The sequence below is a fragment of the Dipodomys spectabilis genome, unplaced genomic scaffold (assembly GCF_019054845.1).
Source record: "Dipodomys spectabilis isolate Male_0828 unplaced genomic scaffold, ASM1905484v1 ptg000187l, whole genome shotgun sequence".
NCBI classification, from domain to species: domain Eukaryota; kingdom Metazoa; phylum Chordata; class Mammalia; order Rodentia; family Heteromyidae; genus Dipodomys; species Dipodomys spectabilis.
The window spans coordinates 13,360,193-13,379,055 of NW_024870864.1; the positions used below are offsets into that span (position 1 = coordinate 13,360,193).

General features: G+C 38.7%; 1 protein-coding gene across 1 annotated transcript in view; it reads left to right on the forward strand.

Moving 5' to 3' along the window:
* Sh3rf3 (SH3 domain containing ring finger 3) overlaps window positions 1–18,863 on the forward strand; it is a 376,261-nt gene that overhangs the window by 227,747 nt on the left and 129,651 nt on the right. The window contains exon 3 of the mRNA XM_042695543.1: window positions 16,610–16,705. Within this exon, the coding sequence (XP_042551477.1) occupies window positions 16,610–16,705 (96 nt within the window). The remainder of the gene's footprint in view (window positions 1–16,609; window positions 16,706–18,863) is intronic.

The following is an 18,863-nucleotide window of genomic DNA, read 5'->3' on the forward strand; positions in this document are numbered from 1 at the left end:
TTTGAACCATGATCCTTAGATCTCAGTCTCCAGAATGTCTAGAATTACAGGCATGAGCCACCAGGACCCAGAAGAGTTGACTATTTTAGAACAGTTTAGGTTCATAGAAAAATGGAGCAGATTTTCCCATATGCCCTCTGTTCCTGCATTCATAGATTCCTGCATTATCAACATCTCATGCCAGCAGGGTAGCTTTTTCAGTCACCATGAACCTGTCTTGACACATTATGAACCAATGGCTATTCTTGGTGTCGCACAATTTTGTGGATATGAGCGCATATCCACCACTACAGTGTCATACGCTACCATAAACATCCTGTGCTTCACCTATGCATCTCTCCCTTTCCCCTAATCCTTTGTAACTATCGATACTTCACTATCTCCATGTTTTTGTGCTTTCCAGAACATTCAGTAGCAATGTGAATTTAAGTCTTTTCAAACCAAATAACTCTTCATTGCTAATACTCCATTGTTGAATGTGCCATAATTTTACTTACCTGTTTCCCTACTGAAGGACATTGTGAGAGCTAATATTGATTATCAAGATGAGTGGATTGTGAGCTGCCTATGAGATAAGTAAATCACATACCTCTGGGCCTGAATGTGAGGGCTGTTCTAGAGAGGATTAACTACATAGGGAAAGACGCACTCCCAGTGGGAGTGATCCCATCCCAGGTTCAGGTCCAGATAGACTAAAGGAAGAAAGAAGAAAGTCTGCTAGCAGGCAGATAGTTCCTCTCAGTGTTTCCTAGCCTCAGTGATGTGAGCTGCCCTTCTGTGTCACACCTTTTCTGCAATAATGAACTGAAACCTCTAAAATTGTGAGCCAAAATAAATCCTTCCTTTAAGTTGTTTTCTCAAGTATGTATCACAGCTAAGTAATACAGGAATCTTGGTTGGAAAATGTGACCAAAGCTGCTCTAAATATCTATGTGTAGATTTTTGTGTGACTATGTTTTCAACTCCTTGGAGAAAACACTGGAGAGGTGCAATTGCTGGATTGCATAGGAAGAGTATGTTTGGCTTTGTAATAAACCACAGAACCACCCTCAAAGTAGCTCTGCCATTTTGCATTCCTATTAGCCATGCATGAGGGTTCATGTTATTCCACATCCTTTCTCATTCTGTGTTGTCAATGTTCTATATTTTGTTTAGTCAGGGACGTGTGTGGCATTCTCCCATTGTTGTTTTAATTTGAATTTTCCCGGTGATATGTGATATGGAGCATATTTTCTTATTTTTGTTATCTGTGGACCTTGGGAAGTGTCTGTTAAAGTTTTTGATACAGTTTCAGATTTTTATCGTTGAGTTTTAAGTTTGAATGATTATTCTTTATCGTAGTGTATTTTATAAACATTTTCTTCTAGTCTGTGGCCTGTTTTCATATTCTCTTGATAGTGTGTTTTGCAGAGGAGAAAACATTAATTTTGATGAGGTCCAGCTTAGTAATTCTTTCTTTCATGGACTGTGCTTTTGGTATTGTAAACTAAAAGTCATTGACAGCCCAGGGTCATCTAGATTTTCTGAATTTGCTTCTAGGAGTTATATAGCTTTGCATTTTACATTAGGTCTGTAAGTTAGGTTTTATGAAAGATGTAAGGTCTGTGTCTAGAATCTTTTTGTTGTTTTGCTATCATGATATCCAGCACCAATTGTTAAAAAGACCATCTCTTCTCCATTGAATTATCTTTTGTTTGCTATATAAGATTAATCAGCTGTATTTATGTGGCTGTTTCAGTGATACATTACCTTGATTTGCACACATCCACACTGTCTGATTCTTTTTTTTAATCTTAAAGACAAGTGTGTCAATCTGCAGGTCTCCCTCAGTACTCAGTACTCCATGGTCTTCTGAGTATTTATATGAACAGTAGAATCTATTCTTTTATGGCTGATTTCTCCATGAGGATTACCTTGAAAATTGAGATGGGGAAAAACTGACATCTAATTGAGTTTACTTACTCCTTTGATATTAGTCATCAGAGTTTTATAATTTTCTTTATATTGCTTTTACATCTGTTTTGTTGGAGTTACACCTAAATATCTCATTTTGCAGTGCTGATTTAAGAATGATACTTTGTTTTAAATTTTCTACCAGTCATAGCAGAAAAGTCTGTGAGACTCTTATCTCCAGCTAACCAGCAAAAAGCTTGAACTAGGGGTATAACTCAAGTGCTAGGGCATCAGCCATGAATGAAGATGCCAAGTGAGAGCATGAAGCCCTGAGTTCAAGCTCCAGTACTAGCATGCATGTACAGAGCAAGAGCGAGAGCGAGCGAGCGAGCGAGCGAGAGAAAGAGAGAGAGAGAGAGAGAGAGAGAGAGAGAGAGAGAGAGAATGAGAGAATGAGAGAGAATGTTAGTTACCTATGATGAGGTCCTGGGCTCAAATTCAAGTACTACATATAAAAAGAAGGGAAAAGAGGAGAGTAAAGAAAAGAAGATGATGTTAGCTATGGATGTGTGTGTGTGTGTGTGTGTGTGTGTGTGTGTGTGTGAGAGAGAGAGAGAGAGAGAGAGAGAGAGAGAGAGAGAGAGAATGAGCATGTACAACCCAGTACTGGTGCCTAATCTCTGGCCTGGGCACTGCCCATGAGCTCTTTTGCACAAGGCTAGCACTCTATCACTTGAGCCACAGCTCCACCTCTGAATTTTTGGTGGGTAATGGGAGATGAGAGTCTCACAAAGCCTAGGCTGGCTTGATCTCAGATCTCAGCTTCCTTAGTAGCTAGGATTACAGGCATGAGCCACCAACACCCAGCAGCTAGGGATTTTTTTTTTAATTTAATTTTATTTTATTTGAGAACATACTGTACAGAGGGGTTACAATTACATGGGCAGGATAATGCATACATTTCTTGCCAAGCATTGCAGCCTCCTCCTTTGTTTATCCTTCACATCCCTTCCCAGCCTCCCCCCTCCCCCCCACCCAATCCTTCCCCCCCCCTCCCCCCCCCCACACCGACATTGTAAAGCTCGTTTTTGACATGACATTTTGTACTTCTCATTGTTGCAACAGGTCCACCTGAATCCTTAAACGACTTGTTTGTCCCCATCTCCTCCACAAGTTATACTGACATCAAATATAGTGAAAGCGGGGGTTACATTGTGGGGGAGGGACATACAAAGCAACAAAGAAATAATCTTATAAATGCGTTAGAAACACATGCATGAAAGAAAAAAACATTAAAATACATATTTAAGGGTTCGTTTTCCTAACATCACATTATCTGACCTTTTCCGCTTGACTCATACATATACTAGATATTGCAAATAAAGGAAACCATGGGACCTATGTTTCTTTGGGCCTGGCTTACTTCACTTAATATAATTTTTTCCAAGCCTTTCCATTTCCTAACAAATGGAGAAATGTCATTCTTTCTGATGGAGGCATAGAATTCCATTGTGTATATATACCACATTTTCTTGATCCATTCATCTACTGAGGGGCATCTGGGTTGGTTCCATATCTTAGCTATGGTAAATAATGCTGCAATAAACATAGTTGTGTTGGTAGCAGCTAGGGATTTTTAAAGATACTGTCAAGTTAAAAAAATTCCCTTCTATTTCTACGTTGCTGATATAAGGGTATTGAATTTCATTAAACACTTTATCTGTATTTATTGATGTGAGCATGTGGGCTTTCTCTTATTAACCCATAAATTTGATGAGTTTATTTTTAAATATTCAGCCAGCCTTGCATACCTAGGACAAATCACACTTAGTCATAATATATAATTCTTTCTGCACTCTGTTGGACTTGATTTACTACTATTTTGTTGAGGATTTTTGCATCTATGTTCTTAGCTATTTAGATCTGTTGTTTTCTTTTCTTGTATTTTTTTTTGCAAGGAGGGGGTCTTGTTTTGATATTAAAGTAATATTGGTCTCACTTTGTGTGAATGCCTAGGAGGATATTCTTAGAAGAGGATTATAAAGGTACAATAGCTATGAACATCTGATCATATAAACTCCAGGAAATGGAAACAAGAGTTTTTTCTCTTTGTCACTGTTTTTGTTTTCTTTTCCTTTTGTCATATTTGTTCACTTATCTCTCTTTAAGAGGGGCACTGGGGGACATGGAAATAGTGGGACAGAGCGTGAACAGTGATACTTACTGATACAAAGGATGCAGCAGTAATACTCAGTAATACTCACTAGACACCATGTTGAAAATGAACTGTACAACTTGTGGGTGGAGATGAGAGGGAAAACCTAGGAGAGATCAAGGGAAGGAGTGACATTGTCCAAAAATAACTATATTCTTTACCTAACTTATGTAACTAAACCCTCTCTGTACGTCACTTTTACAATACAATTTTTTAAAAGTAATACTGGACTCATTGGATGAGTTATAAGTATTCTGCTTTTATCATCTGGAAGAGGTTATAGAGAGGTGATATAATTTCTCCTTTAAATCTTTGTTAAATTCACCATTGAATCCATCTAGGCCTCGTGCTTTATGTTGGAAGCTCATTATTTATTGATTCTAATAGATTTGAATAGATTTTAGTATTGATTCTAATTGATTTTAATAGACACAGGCTTATTTAGAACATCTAGTTTTTCCTTTATATATTTTTGACAGATCATGGAATTCTTGTTTATCTGGGTTATCAAATTTGTGGATATAGAGATTTTCCATTATATTCTTTGATTATATTGTTCATGTCCAGGGCCATGTAGCGACATCCCTGAGCCACCTCACCCCCTCATATTTGTTTCTAATTGTGTGTATATGTGTGTGCACATGTAATTATAGGACTGAACTCAGGGCCTCACTTTCTTTTTTAAAATTTTTATTTTCTTGTAAAGATGCTGTACATATAGGTTACAGTTACATCAGAAAGGTAATGAGTACATTTCTTGTCGAGCATTTTGTTTTTCTCCTACTGTTCCTTTCCTCCCCCCTTTCTCCGCTCCTCCTTCCCCACAAAAGTAGTAAAGTTCATTTCCAACATAGTGTCTTGTGAGTATCATTGTTGCAATGGGTCATCCTGTGCCCTTGTTCCAGCATTTTGTTATTCCCCTTCCCCTCCCAAAATTAGATAAATGTATATAAAAGATGCAATGTACCCAAATAAAATACAGTGACATAGGAGGAAAAACATATAAAAGAAACAAAAAAAAATCATATAGCACATTAAAAACAACAACAAAGAAAAATCTCTGTGTCCATATCTTGCGGTTCATTTTGATTAACATCATCGTGTATGGTCATATGAACATAGCTTTTTACCTTTTCTGCTCATCTGGTAAAACATATACTAATTATTACAAATAAGGGAAACCATGGGACCTATATTTTTTTGGGTCTGGCTTACTTCACTTAATGTAATTTTTTCCAAGTCTTTCCATTTACTAACAAATGGGACAATGTCATTCTTTCTGATGGAAGCATAGAATTCCACTATATATATATATATATATATATATATATATATATATATAATATTTTCTTTTTTTAAAAATTTTATTTTATTTTTTTTGTGAACATACTGTACAGAGGGGTTACAATTACATGGGCAGGATAATGCGTACATTTCTTATCAAGCATTGCAGCCTCCTCCTTTGTTTACCCTTCACATCCCTTCCCAGCTTCCCCCCACCCCCACCCCCCCACCCAATTATATCACATTTTCTTGATCCATTCATCTACTGAGGGGCATCTGGGTTGTTTCCATATCTTAGCTATGGTAAATAATGCTGCAATCAATATAGTTGTGCTGGTTGCTTTAGTATGGCCTTGTTTGTGATAGTTTGGGTAAATGCCCCAAAGTGGGAATTCTGGGTTATAGGAGAGCTCTATGTTTTGAGGAACCTCCATACTGCTTTCCAGAGTGATTGAACACTCCCACCAACAATGCAGTAAGGTTCCCTTTTGGCCACATCCCCTCCAGCATCTGTTGTTACTAGATTTCTTGATTATAGCCATTCTAACTGGGGTGAGGTGGAGTCTCAGTGTTGTTTTGATCAGCACCACTTCCAGCTTTTTCTGCTTATGTGGTGCTGAGGAATTGAACCCAGGACCTCATTCATGCAAGGCAAGCACTCACCACTGAGTCACCTTCCAAGCCCTCTAAGTCTTTCGCCCACTTATTAATCGGTTGTTATTTCTTTGAGGATTTGTTTTTGGGGGATTTGGTTTTGTGAATTCTAAGTATACTTCAGATATGAGGCCCTTGTCTGTTGTATGGCCAGTGAAGATTGTCTCCCAATTAATGGGCTTTCTATTGATCTTGCTAGCTATATCCTTTGCCATGCAGAAGCTCTGCAGTTTCATGCAATCCCATTTGTCCAACCTTTCTTTGATTTGTTGTGTTTCTGGATCTTTATTAAGAAAATTCTGGCCTGGACCAAGGAAGGGCCTCACTTTCTTGCTTAGCTTTTAAGCCCAGGGCTGGTTCTCTGCCACTTGGCTGCACTTCCACTTCTGGCTTTTTGCTGTTTAATTGGAGATAAGATTCTCATGAATTTGTCTGCCTAGACTGGCTTTAAACTATGATCCATATTCTTATGTCAGCCTCTTGTTGCACTACAGGCAAGAGCCACCAGTAACAAGCTGTTTCTGACATTTATAATTTGTGTCTTATCTTATTATTCCTTGTTTTTCCTGACTAAAACTTATGGATTTTATTGATCTTTTTCAAATAGCCCACTTTGGGTTTATTGATTTTTCTCCATTGATTACCGCCCTAATTTTTAGTATTTCATTTCTTCCATTACTTTGGATTGAATTTGTTCTTTTATTTCTATAAGATTCTAAAATGGAATCTGAGCTTATTGACTCAAGAATGTTCTTCTTTTCTCATACATGCATTCAATGCTTTAAATTTTTCTATGAGCATTGATTTCATCATATCCTACAAATCCAATGTCTTGTGTTTTCACTTTTATTTGGTTCAAAACATTTTAATGTATCTCCAGAGACTTTTCTCAGTCAAAGTTTTATTTAGAAGAATGATATTAAATCTCCAAGTATTTTGGGATTTTTCCAACTATCTTTCTGTTGCTCATTTTTATTTTAATTGAGTGTGGTCCGATAGTCAAAGACATTGTATGATTTCTCTTCCTTAAAAATTTTCAATATAGATTTTATAATCCTGAATGTCACTGTCTTGGTAAATGCTCTCTAGGAGCTTGAGAAGAATGTAATCAGCTGTTATTGTATGACATATTTTATAGATGTCAAACAGATGGTTGATGGTGATCTTGTTTTTAACTATGTCCTTGGGAATTTTCTGCCTGCTAGATATGTTCCTCTCTGATATAGAAATCTCCAATTACATATAACAGTAGATTAATCTATTTCTCCTTGCTGTTCAATCAGTTTTTTGCCTCTTGTATTGAAACTATTGTTAGGCATGGGTACACTAAGAATTTTATGTTGGAGAATTGGTCCCTTTTCTGTTAGATAATACCTAGCTTTATGCCTGATGACTCTATTTTCTTTGAAGTCAGCTCTGCTTGAAATTAATACAGCTCTCTCCTGACTGGTGTTAGCATGTTTTTATTATTCTCCATATACTTACTTTAAATCTGTTGTGTGTTTATATTTGAACTGTGCTTCTTGTGGCTAGCATACAGTCAGATCATTCTTTTATTCACTCTGGCAATTGATCACTTAATTTGTATCTTTTCATTTTGAACACCATTGATGTTTGAAGTAATTAGTAATAAAGTTGGGTTAGATTCTGCATAGTTTTTATACTTTTCTATTTGCTTCTCATACATTTTTATCTTGAGAGTTATGAATGAAATTTTTATATTTGTTCTTTCCTCTCAATTCTATTTATCTTTTTCAAGTGAAAATGATTCATAATTATTAATAATCAGTAAGAAGAATAATATTATAGATAAATAATAATATATTCAACAGTATGGATAAAACAGGAAGATAGAACACATAGATTAATACCAAAGGCAGAACAACCACTGTTCTCTTAAACTGTTCCTTGAATGTGAAATATCTTAGTAACTTCAGAGATATGCTCAGCAATATTTAATAAGCAGGATGTATGAGTATTCCATGGCGTAACAATACTTGTTCTAGGATTATTATTACTAAAAACACATTCATGTTTCCAAAAAGACACTGCAAGGACATTTCTGGCAGAACTAATCATAAAAGTTTATACTTAGAAACTACTCAGATGTTTCTTAATGGCAGAATGATATTCTAAACTCTGACAGTGTCCTAACCATATACCTTGAGAATTTTCATTGGAGTGCACAATGACTCATTTCCAGCTTCTAACATCTGTATCTCATTGCCTGTATTCTTTCTCTAGTGACTGGATTTACTCTACCACAGCCAGTGCTAGAGAATTAGTGCTCTCAGGGAGCAGCCTTGAACCAGTGACTGTTGGGGAGTGTATGCATAGGTACCTCAGTTCTACTCCTTATTATCTCAGTTCTACTCTTTAGTATCTCATTCTACTACTTAGTACTCTCAGTCTTCTGGTTATTTCAGTTTTACTTTTGCTTCCCTTTTCAGTAGTTGCTCTGGGATTGCTCTGATGTTGCAGGTAATTAAGTCCACTTTCAATTAATCCTTTGCTTATACATGAAATGTGGACAATATGATCCCTTATAATAACAAAACAATCCTATTTCTCCTTCTTGTCCCCTGTATCATTGTTGATGCTTATTTCCATCCACATAGGCATACACACAAATATAGGCATGTGTAATCAAATACATTGCCTCTGTTCTTTTAGATACACTCTTATTAGCTCAGTTAAGTGATATAAAAATGTGGCTCAGTGGTAGAGTGCTTGCCTAGCATGCATGAAGCCCTGGGTTCAATTCCTCAGTACCACATACACAGAAAACGCCCAAAGTACACTGTGGCTCAAGTCATACATAAAGTGCTAGCCTTGAGCAAAAGAAGCTCAGGAACAGTGCCCAGACCCTGAGTTCAAACCCAGGACTGGCAATAAATAAATAAATAGCTTCTCATTTCTCTCCCATTTATTCCTTCTCTGATGTACTTTCTTTGTACATCTGAATTTCTGACCTATATTATTTTCCTTCTTTCTACAGAATGTCTTTTGAAATGTTTTTAAGGAATGTCTACTGGCAACAAATTTCCTCAGATTTTGTTTGCCTGAAACTCTTTGTTTCTCTTTCATTTTTGAAGGATAATTTTGGAGGATGTAGATAGATTACTTTTCTCTCACAAAGTTTTTCATTTGTTTTGTTGTTTGTTTGTTTTTTTGTAGGTCTTGGACCTGAACTCTGGGCCTGGGTGCTGTCCCTCAGCTCTTCAGCTCAAGGCTAGCACTCTATCTCTTGAGCCACAGTGCCACTTCTGGCTTTTTCTGTTTATGTGGTGCTGAGGAATTGAATCCAGGGCCTCATGCATGCAAGCACTCTACCACTGAGCCACCTTCCCAGCCCCACAAAGTTATTTTGTTATAATGAAATAATTCTCACTTGCACAATTTTGGGAAGTCATTTTCCCCTTTTCTCTGGATTTTTTATCTTTCTTTTTTATAGTTTGAAAATTATATATCTAAATGTAGTTTTTGAGCATTTATCCTACTTGGTATTCTTTGAGTTTCGTAAATCTGTCATTTAGTATCATATTAATTTGAAGAATTTCTCAGGTGCTTTTAATTTCTTTTCTTTCTTTCCCTGGTATTCTCATTACAAGTATATAGTTTATGGATATACTCTTTTACTTTTTCACTTTTGATTTCTCTCTCTTTCTCTCTTTTCCTCCCTCCTTCCTTCCTTCCTTCCTTCCTTCCTTCCTTCCTTCCTTCCTTCCTTCTTTCCCCTCCCTCTCTCCCTCCTTCCCCCTTCTCTTTTTCTTTCCCTCTTTGTCTCTCTCTTCCTCTCTTTCTTTCTTTTTTTCTGTTTTTGTGCCAGGGCTAGGGCTTGAACTCATTGCCTGGGCATTGATTGTCCCTGAGCTCTTTTGCTCAAGGCTAGCACTCTACCACTTGGGCCACAGCACCACTTCCCTTTGTTTTTCTTCATAGGAGTTTTCTACTGAGCTATCTCCAAATTCAGAGATTCTTCCTTGTCTCCTCATGAGCTCATCAGAAGCAGATTTCATTTCTGTTATAGTGTTTTTGATTGTTAGCACTTCTTTTATGGTTCTTCCTTAGAATATCCATTTCTCTGCTTACATTGCCCATCTGTTCTCACATGCTGTCTGCTTTATCCATGAAAGCCATAGCATCTTAATCACAATTGTTCTGAATTCACAGTCTGTTGATTTCAACATTAGTTGCCATATCTGAATCCGGGTCTGCTGATTACTTTATCAAGCCATGTTTTTGCCCTTTAGTATATCTTGTCATTTTCTCACTTACGTAGCACAGCATGGAAGGAACAACTGTAATAGCCTTAGGGTATGGTGGTCAGTTGTGTGTGTGTTATAACTATGGCTCTGTCTTAGTGAACCTGTGCCTTGGTGTGAGCTTCTCAAAACCCTGTCTTTCCCCTTAGGTGAGCCAGGATGGCCAAGAGGAAAAGAGTGTTTCTCTTCCTACATATGGGTCAGGTCCTGATAAACACTCAGAGCTTAGGCTCTAGTTAACTACTTCCTTCAAGGCATACTCTTTTTTTTTTTTTTTTTTTACCCCCCTGAATTCTGGGCCTGGGCACTGTCCCTCTGCTCCTTGGCTCAAGGCTAGTGCTCTACCACTTGAGCCACAATGTCACTTCCGGCTTTTTCTGCTTATGTGGTGCTAAGGAATTGAACCCAGGGCCTCATGCATGCAAGGCAAACACTACCACTGAGCCACCTTCCCAACTCCAAGGCATACTCTTAAGAGCAAATGTACTCTGGGATTTTAAGAAATAGCCTATCTGCTGATTCCTTCTGTGGGAAGCAGGAGATTTTTCTCTGGTGTTTGCTGTGAGGATCTGGCAGACCTCCCTGAGGTAGAGCTTAAAGGTGTGGCCTCAGACTTATCCCCAGAGTAGTCCCTCCAGATGCATCCCTGTTGAGCCTCCAGTGCTCCTCACTCCCTTGGGATTTCCACAGGGCTCTCTGGAAGCTGTATTTCTCTGGGAACTTGGAGATCCGGGCTATGTTGGATCTAACCGAGTTTGCCTGTGACCTCAACAGATTTAAGAAGCATAGTTGTTCCTTTCTCAACTTTGCTTATCTTTTCTACATGTTGTTATGATATAGTGACTTTTAGCTTTTTTAAGTGCCAGATTGGAAATCTGAAGTAGCCAATTAACTTTTATCTCTCTTTGAATGCTGAATGGTATGTGTTAAGACTTCCTTTACAAGTAGATCATAATGTTAATTAGTGTGGAAGTTGTTAAACTAAAATCCCCAACAAACCCCATGAGCTATTTAGTTTCATCTATTTCATCACTTATACTATTTAATTTTTAGCATACTTCATGAACTTACATTTGCCTGTTAAATGAAATGTTTTTACTTGTGTCCATTTTTCCTTTTCACAAAACTGAGGAACTCTTGAAACCAGGATTTTAGACTTGAGGCCCAAAGTCCAGGAATCTCAAGTTTTATCTGGACACTTGCCCCCGTACGACAAACAAAGAGAAATGGTGAAGAGCAAAGAAAAAAGATTTATTGCATGACAGCCATGGGAAGACAACATTTCAGTACATCTTCAGAGATACAGACATTAGCTTTAGGTTAAATAAGGGGAATTGGGGACAAGGGATAAGAAAAGTCAGCATAGTTAAAACAGTCTCAAGTCACATAATGTGAATGGTAAGTTAAAAACTAGAAAGTCGTGCTAGGATTGGTGTTCTACATTTAATGTGGACATTTCCCTTTTAATTTCATTATTTGTTTTCTTGCATTGTTTTGAGTGGTTTGTTTATTTTATTCAGTGGAGAATGTCATAACTTAAGCAATCCTCATTGGCTGTGTGTTGGATTCTAGTTTAGCACACATTAAAATGGACATCTTCACAGTTAAATCTTGCTATACACTGGATTTTATTAGGCTTGCGTTCCTAGGCAGAGAGTATTATGGGGTTCAGGAGTTTGTTATGTGATAGAAATTACCAAACTGCCTGACATATGGGAAATGCCTATTTTCTCCCTACTGTCCACTCCAGTAGCTTTGCAAAAACAAAAAACCAACAAAAAAGAAGCTGGGCACTGGTTACTGAGGGCTGCAATCCTACCTACTCAGGAGGCTAAGATCTGAGCATAGTAGTTCAAGGCACGAAAGACCATGAAACTCTCTTCTAACCAACACAAATCCAAAAGTGAAGCTGTGGCTTAAGTGTAAGAGTGCCAGCCTTGAGTGGGAAAGCCATTTGAGTGCTATAGAATCTGAGTTCAAGCCCCAATACTAGGGTGGGAGAGGCAAATTATTTTAATTTTAGTCAGGTATAATATTTATAAATATATTTAATGGCAATTTCCTTTTCTACTTTTGCAAGTTCCCTGATTTTTGCCTTTAACCTATTTGTCTTTTAAATGCTTAAAATAAATTTTATTACCACTGTTATTTTAAGTCTTTATACAGTAAGGATATACAACCTTTAATCTCTCTTATTCTGTAAGTATTTGTGTAGTTTACTTTACATTTTGCTTTCATCTATTGCCTTTCACATAGAGGATTTAGGTTTTCTTCAGCTAAATCTTTATTATCATAATTTAAGATACCTTTCTCAGCTCAAAGTTAAATGTCTATTCATATTTCCATCTTGAACAGTCAATTTTTAAAATAGCATATCTTTAATTCTTAGAGCTTATTTTAGTATATGGAACTATTTGGTAAATGGAACTTTTTTAATGGCCTGCCAATTTTAATCATATTTTCTAACAGATTATTGCTGGTACACTGGAAAGCCAATGGATTTTATGAATTTATTTAAAAATTGGTAGCTTTTCTCAAATTCTTATTCTAAATTTTAGATGCTATTCTTTTTAGGTAAAAAATTATATATTCATCTTTCTAATATTTATAGTTATTTTCTTTTATTTATTTGGCTCTAAATTTAACAACCACATTAAGGAACAGTATGGATATCTTGGCTTTTTAAAAAACAAAATTAACCTGATGTTATGTTCTTTTTCATTTTTTATTGTTATTATAATGGTGATATAAAGAAGGATTAAAGTTACCTAAATCAGATGAGTACATTTCTTTTCGGACAGTGTCACAGCTTCCCTCATTTTCATCCAGTTTTCCACACACACAAATTTTATAGTTCATCTTCAACATAGTGTCTAGTGATGACCACTGCTGTATTTGTTTACCTTTTGTCCTTCCGTTTCTATACCCTCCTCTTACCCTCCCAAAGAAAAATGAACAAACAAGACAAAAAGAAAAGAAAAGGAAAACAGCAACAGAGAAAAAAAAAACATGTTTCCATTTCCTGGAGTAGATTTCGATAAATGTTATTTTATATGATCAGATGCACACAGGCATTTTGCCTTTATGTTCCTCTCCTAAGTTAATTTTTTAAAAAGAGTATCTCTGCTTGTGTAGCTGACCTCCAATTTGCGGTCCTCCTACCTCTACCTTCTTAGTGTTGCGATTACAGGATGAGATTACCACCACACCCATCTTGCTTTTCAATTTCACAGAATCTAATTTCTTTTTTTGTGGTATCTCATTGCAACATCTCTGGTTTGAGGAAAGCCTTAGATGACCCTTACTTCTGTGTGGTCAGAGAAGTCTTAGGCACTGTTTTCGGCGGCTGTGAGAGACTCTGGCTTCTCCCTGGGCTGGGGCTACTTGCGGGTAAGTGAGGCTCAGGGATATTTGTGTGCCTCTCCTCTGATAGCAGGCCTTTCTGAGAGTTGGCAGAAGTGGCTGCAGTCCCTCACAGTTAAGCATTTGGTGGAATAAAGTGTTATAAAATGTCATCCTGAGAACTGAGTGTCTGCCCCATATGAAGTGCCTCGGTTGCCTGTTCTATTCTTAGACCAGTAATATTATTTTGAACAAGATGCACAGCCATGAATCACTTAACAACAGAGAAACTGCAGAGAATATGTAAATGTGTCATTGGGTGATTTCATCCTTGTGTAAAAAATCACCCTTCTATCCACCTAGCATAAAAAGCACATGTGATTGTTATCGTCTACTGCTCCTAGAACTGGTGACACAAGATTAAACAAGAGCAAATGATGCAGTTAAGATGTGAGGTAAACACAAGATGTGCAGTGTCTAGATGTTTGAGGCTACTGCCTATGTACTTAGCAAACTGCTTACAGTAAACTCTTCTCTAAAAAGTAGAAACTAACATTATATAATAATGATAAAAGCATAATAGAGTCAATACAGTAAGCAGTCACATAGCCCATATTATCAAGTATGACTAACATATTGCACCTGATTGTGCTGTGCTGTGGTGTTAGTGACAAGTGTTTGTCACTTGCTTCACCACCAAGGTGAGGAATGTATTGTGCGTGTTATGCAATGCTACAGAGTCACCAGGAGAGAGGATATTTTTGGCTCTGTTGAAATCTTCTGGGACTACCATAATACATTTGGTCTGTCCTTAGCTGATAAGTTCTTGAGCAGGGCATCAGATAATCTTATTGTTCGGCATCATTCTTAAGGAGGCTCAGATTATCTTATTATTTGGCACTTATTTATTTACTCATGCATTCAGTGCCAATATTAGGATTGAACTCAGGGCATTCATGGTCTTGCTCACCTTTTTCTTTTTTCAGTCTTGTGCTTTACCCTTGAGCCATGTTTCTAGTTCTGGATGTTTGCTGGTTAACTGGAGATAAAAGGTGTTAGTATAATTTGGGGAGGGGAAGGGAAAAAACAAATTGTTTAAATAGGGATACAGGTGGACCCATTGCAACAATGAGATGTACAAGACGTTATGTCGAGAAATGAACTTTACAACTTTGGCTGGGGGTAGGGGGAGATGGAAAGGATGGGAAGGGGCAACAAAGGAGGAGGCAACAATGCTTAATAAGAAATTTGTTCATTACCTTGCTCATGTAATTGCAACCCCTCGGTACGGTATTTTTATAATAAAAAAATTAAATCTCCCAATGAATTTTTTAAGGAAAGGCTCTCAGATTTTGTCTGCCCAGGCTGGTTCTGAATTGCAGTCCTCAGATCTCATTCTCCTGAGTAGCTAAGATTATAGGTATGAGCTACCAGTACTTAGTTTTTATTTGGCATTTCTGAAAGCTGGGAAACTGTGAGTGGGGACATGGACAAGAGGTGACCGTATTGGCCCCCACTCTCTATCCTTCCCTCACACCAGAGGTAGGTTCAGAAGAGACCCTAGGAGGACATTCTCAGCATAGAAGCCCCGTTCTGACTTGTCTCTCTGTGTGCTCTGCAGGGTACCCTGCTCTGCTTGCATTGTTCTCTTACCTTTCAGGCAACCCAGACTGCAGCTGTTCCAGTGCATCTGTATCGAAGATAATTTTATGATATCTGCTGATAAGCCTGAAACATTGCAATCTCTGAACTTAAGGGGGGGTAAAAAAAAAAAAAAAACTTCTCTAAATGTCAGCGTTTCCTTGGAAAGGCAAATGGCACCGTGACATCAATGAGTGGGAGAAGTCACTTCACCAGGCTTCCCTTTGCTATCAGCTTTCTGGCACATTAGAATCCCCATATGGACCAGCTCGTCTCCTAGAAAATGCCTGAAAACAGAGGACAGAGCAGTTTAGGTAGAGTAAAGCTGAGCAGTCATGCCTGAGGTGGAGGGTTCTATGATTTGTGCTTGTTGATGAAGGTAAAGTGGTTCTAGGAGGGGGATAGGGCATAGCCACAGGCCAGTGTGTAGACACTAGTCCTCCCAGGGGATTTCTGGGTGGTCTCCATCCACTGACACTTGCTGCCGCTGCATCATCTCTTGTTCTCGTGGCTGTGTGGTCCCTCCCCCCATGTTGGTCTCCATCTCTTCTCAGTCTCTCACCCCACACTGTCCTTTGTCTCTAGGGCTTCTGTGAGAGTGCACTGAGTCTGTTCTTCATCACTAACAGCCTGTTTCCAAGTTGCAGCTCCCCTGAAAGCTCTTCTTCCCTCCTCCTCCTCCTACTTTCTTCCTTTCTCCTTCCATCTGGTTCCATTTTATGCATTTCTTCTTGGTATTGTCTGATATGCCAAAGAATTTAAGAGGGTTATGCAAAGCTTTATGTGCACACTATGCTAAATAAATATAGTTGGATTGGGTTTTCTTTTTGTTCTTTGATGGAGCAAGAAACTTAAAACATTTTATTCATAACTGAATTTATTCTAATTCAACATATTTTTATTTCATTAGGTAAATAATAGAGGAGTGCATTTTTCAACTAACTATATTGTAAATTCCATTTGTGGAATCTTTGCAGCTATGACCAATAGCATGGAGAAGAGGAAAGAGAAAGAGACTGAGGCTGGAGGTAGAGAGGATTAGAGACACATACACAGATATAAAGATAGAGACAAAGGGGAGAGCGAGCACACAAGAGAGCGAGAGAGGAGAGAATGAGAGAGCGAGCGAGAGAGTGAGAGAGTGAGAGAGAGAACGAGAGAGAGAGCAAGAGAGAGACAGGGAAGGTTGATTTTTTTTCACGACAGTATATGAATGAACAATATTCCTTTCTCAAAATCTTTGTTTTGCCTTGATATTCATCAGTCTCCTGTTTCTCTTTTGGTGTGCACACGTGGTGGACTCTGGAAACCTCAGGATGAAGTTTTGACAGTGATCCGGAGAGTGGATGACAACTGGGCTGAAGGCATGCTCGGAGACAAGATTGGGATCTTCCCCCTGCTGTATGTGGAGGTGAGCTCACATATGCACCTGCCTTCTGTGTTGCCATTGAGGCTCTAAGGCAGAATGTGAGAGAGCCTCAGCTCACATAGCTGCTTGCTGGGGCTTCCTTCAAATTGCCCTGCTGATGCAAGGAGCAAAAGATTCCCTTGAACAGTTTTGAGTGGTGTCTTCCAGGCTTGAATACGGTCTTTTCACCCTGGGCACCAGGGGCAGGGTCCTTGCCCCCTTCCCCACACAGACACCAAGCCCAGCACTCATTTCTCTGAGACTCTCCCAAATCCTGCTGCTCTTCTTGTCTCCCAACCCAGAGAAGAGTCCACAATGGAGCCGCTAACCATGAGTCACTCAGCAAAGGTGACTGGTTTTAAATCCTATCTCTTTGCTGCAATGGGAAGCACAGTTTCTGGTGTTCCTTTATAAGAATTGCTAAGCTACACTGGAAAGGCCTTCTTACCAAAGGTTGTTCATGTGGGGAGTGTTTTTTTTCCAGTTGTATATACCCATCATTGGTCAGTACAAGGCTATGTATGGTCTGTGAGCTGATCTCCTTCTTTCATCCTATAACCACAGAACTCATCACAGAAGAGTCATTTCAACTGATCATGAGTGCCAAACACTTCCCAGTACTTCTTGCGCTAATGTTCCCAACAGCTCAATGACTGTCCCTACATCTCAAAGACACAATGGGTTCTAGAAGGTTGCTAGGTCCCACAGCTATTTGTGACAGGTGAGTTAGAACATAAACATAGGGCTTTAGACTTAACCCTTCATTCCCATGCCTCATGTGTTCTCCCACCAGTGAACTGGACTCTGCTCAAATTAATGTGGTATGGATCACCTTACCTGAGTGCTCATCCTCCCCTAGCAAACAAGGGCTTGAGGCTGGTACAGGGAATATTGTTAATGGAATATAGATGCTAGTAGAGCTTTGATTTAAAAAATGACTACTGAGTAAACTTCTGCTTTGGCATGTCATTTAAGGCACCCTGAAGTGTGGCCCTAATCTATTTTTCTAACCTCCTATCTCACCAACTTCTTTCCCTTTCACAAATATTCTGGACCACATTTACTTTGGACAAACTTCCCATGGAATCATGATACCCTCCCAAGCTAATGACAGTAAACGTGTGCATGTACGTGTGTGCACACGAGCATACACACACACACACATATGTGCAGGCATGCACACACACACACACACACACACACACACACAGTCTAAGATTCATAATGTTTCTAAACATCTCAATAAGTTTCCTTAGATTTGTGCATTGACTGCAGCTTGGGGATAGAGTGAGGATTCTCTATCTTGCTGTTTAAAATCAGAGGAGATAATGCATGTACAAGGTTGTATAGAAGTTAAAAAAAAAAACCCAAACCCCCAGATTATTTTACCCAGTGGATTTTTTTCCCCCAAGTAGACAGAGCTTTCCAAAGATATATAAGAAAGTATTTGTAGAGACATTATTACAATGGTCCCAAGTCAGAAACAGCCCAAATGTTTATCAGCAGTAGAACAGTTTGGTACAGCATGATATATTCACACAGTGGGACATCATCAATGGAAAAATGAACAAAAATCTCCTACACTGAGAAGCAAGGATGAATATTAAGCCTACTGAATGAATATTTTCAGGAAGTTGAAAGCAGGAAAAACTCATCAGTGGTGGTAGAAGCCACAGTAGTCACTTCAGGGATTCTCACAGTGCTAGAGAGGTTCTAGGGTGCAAAAAGCCCCCACATCACATCTTGGACTCAGCTGTGTTACACAGATGTTACAATTTATAAAAAGGTGTGTACCAAAGGTTTGTGTGCTTTTCCTTTTTTTGGGGGGGGGGGGGTCAAGTCGTGGGGCCTGAACTCTGGGCCTGGATGCTGTCCCTCAGCTCTTCAGCTCAAGGCTAGCGCTCTACCGCTTGAGCCATAGCACCACTTCCATCTTTTTTCTTATGTGGTGCTGAGGAATCGAACCCAGGGCCTCATGCATGCAAGGCAAGCGCTCTACCACTGAGCCACCTTCTCAGCCCCTGTGTGCTTTTCTTTTAAGCTAAGAAATAATCTTTCAGGAATTCTTATGGTAAGTGTAGCACTTCCTCTGTGTTGGACCCCATCAGCTCTCCTTTCTCTGGAAAGGACTCACAGACATGTCAAGGATGGTCAGGGCTGG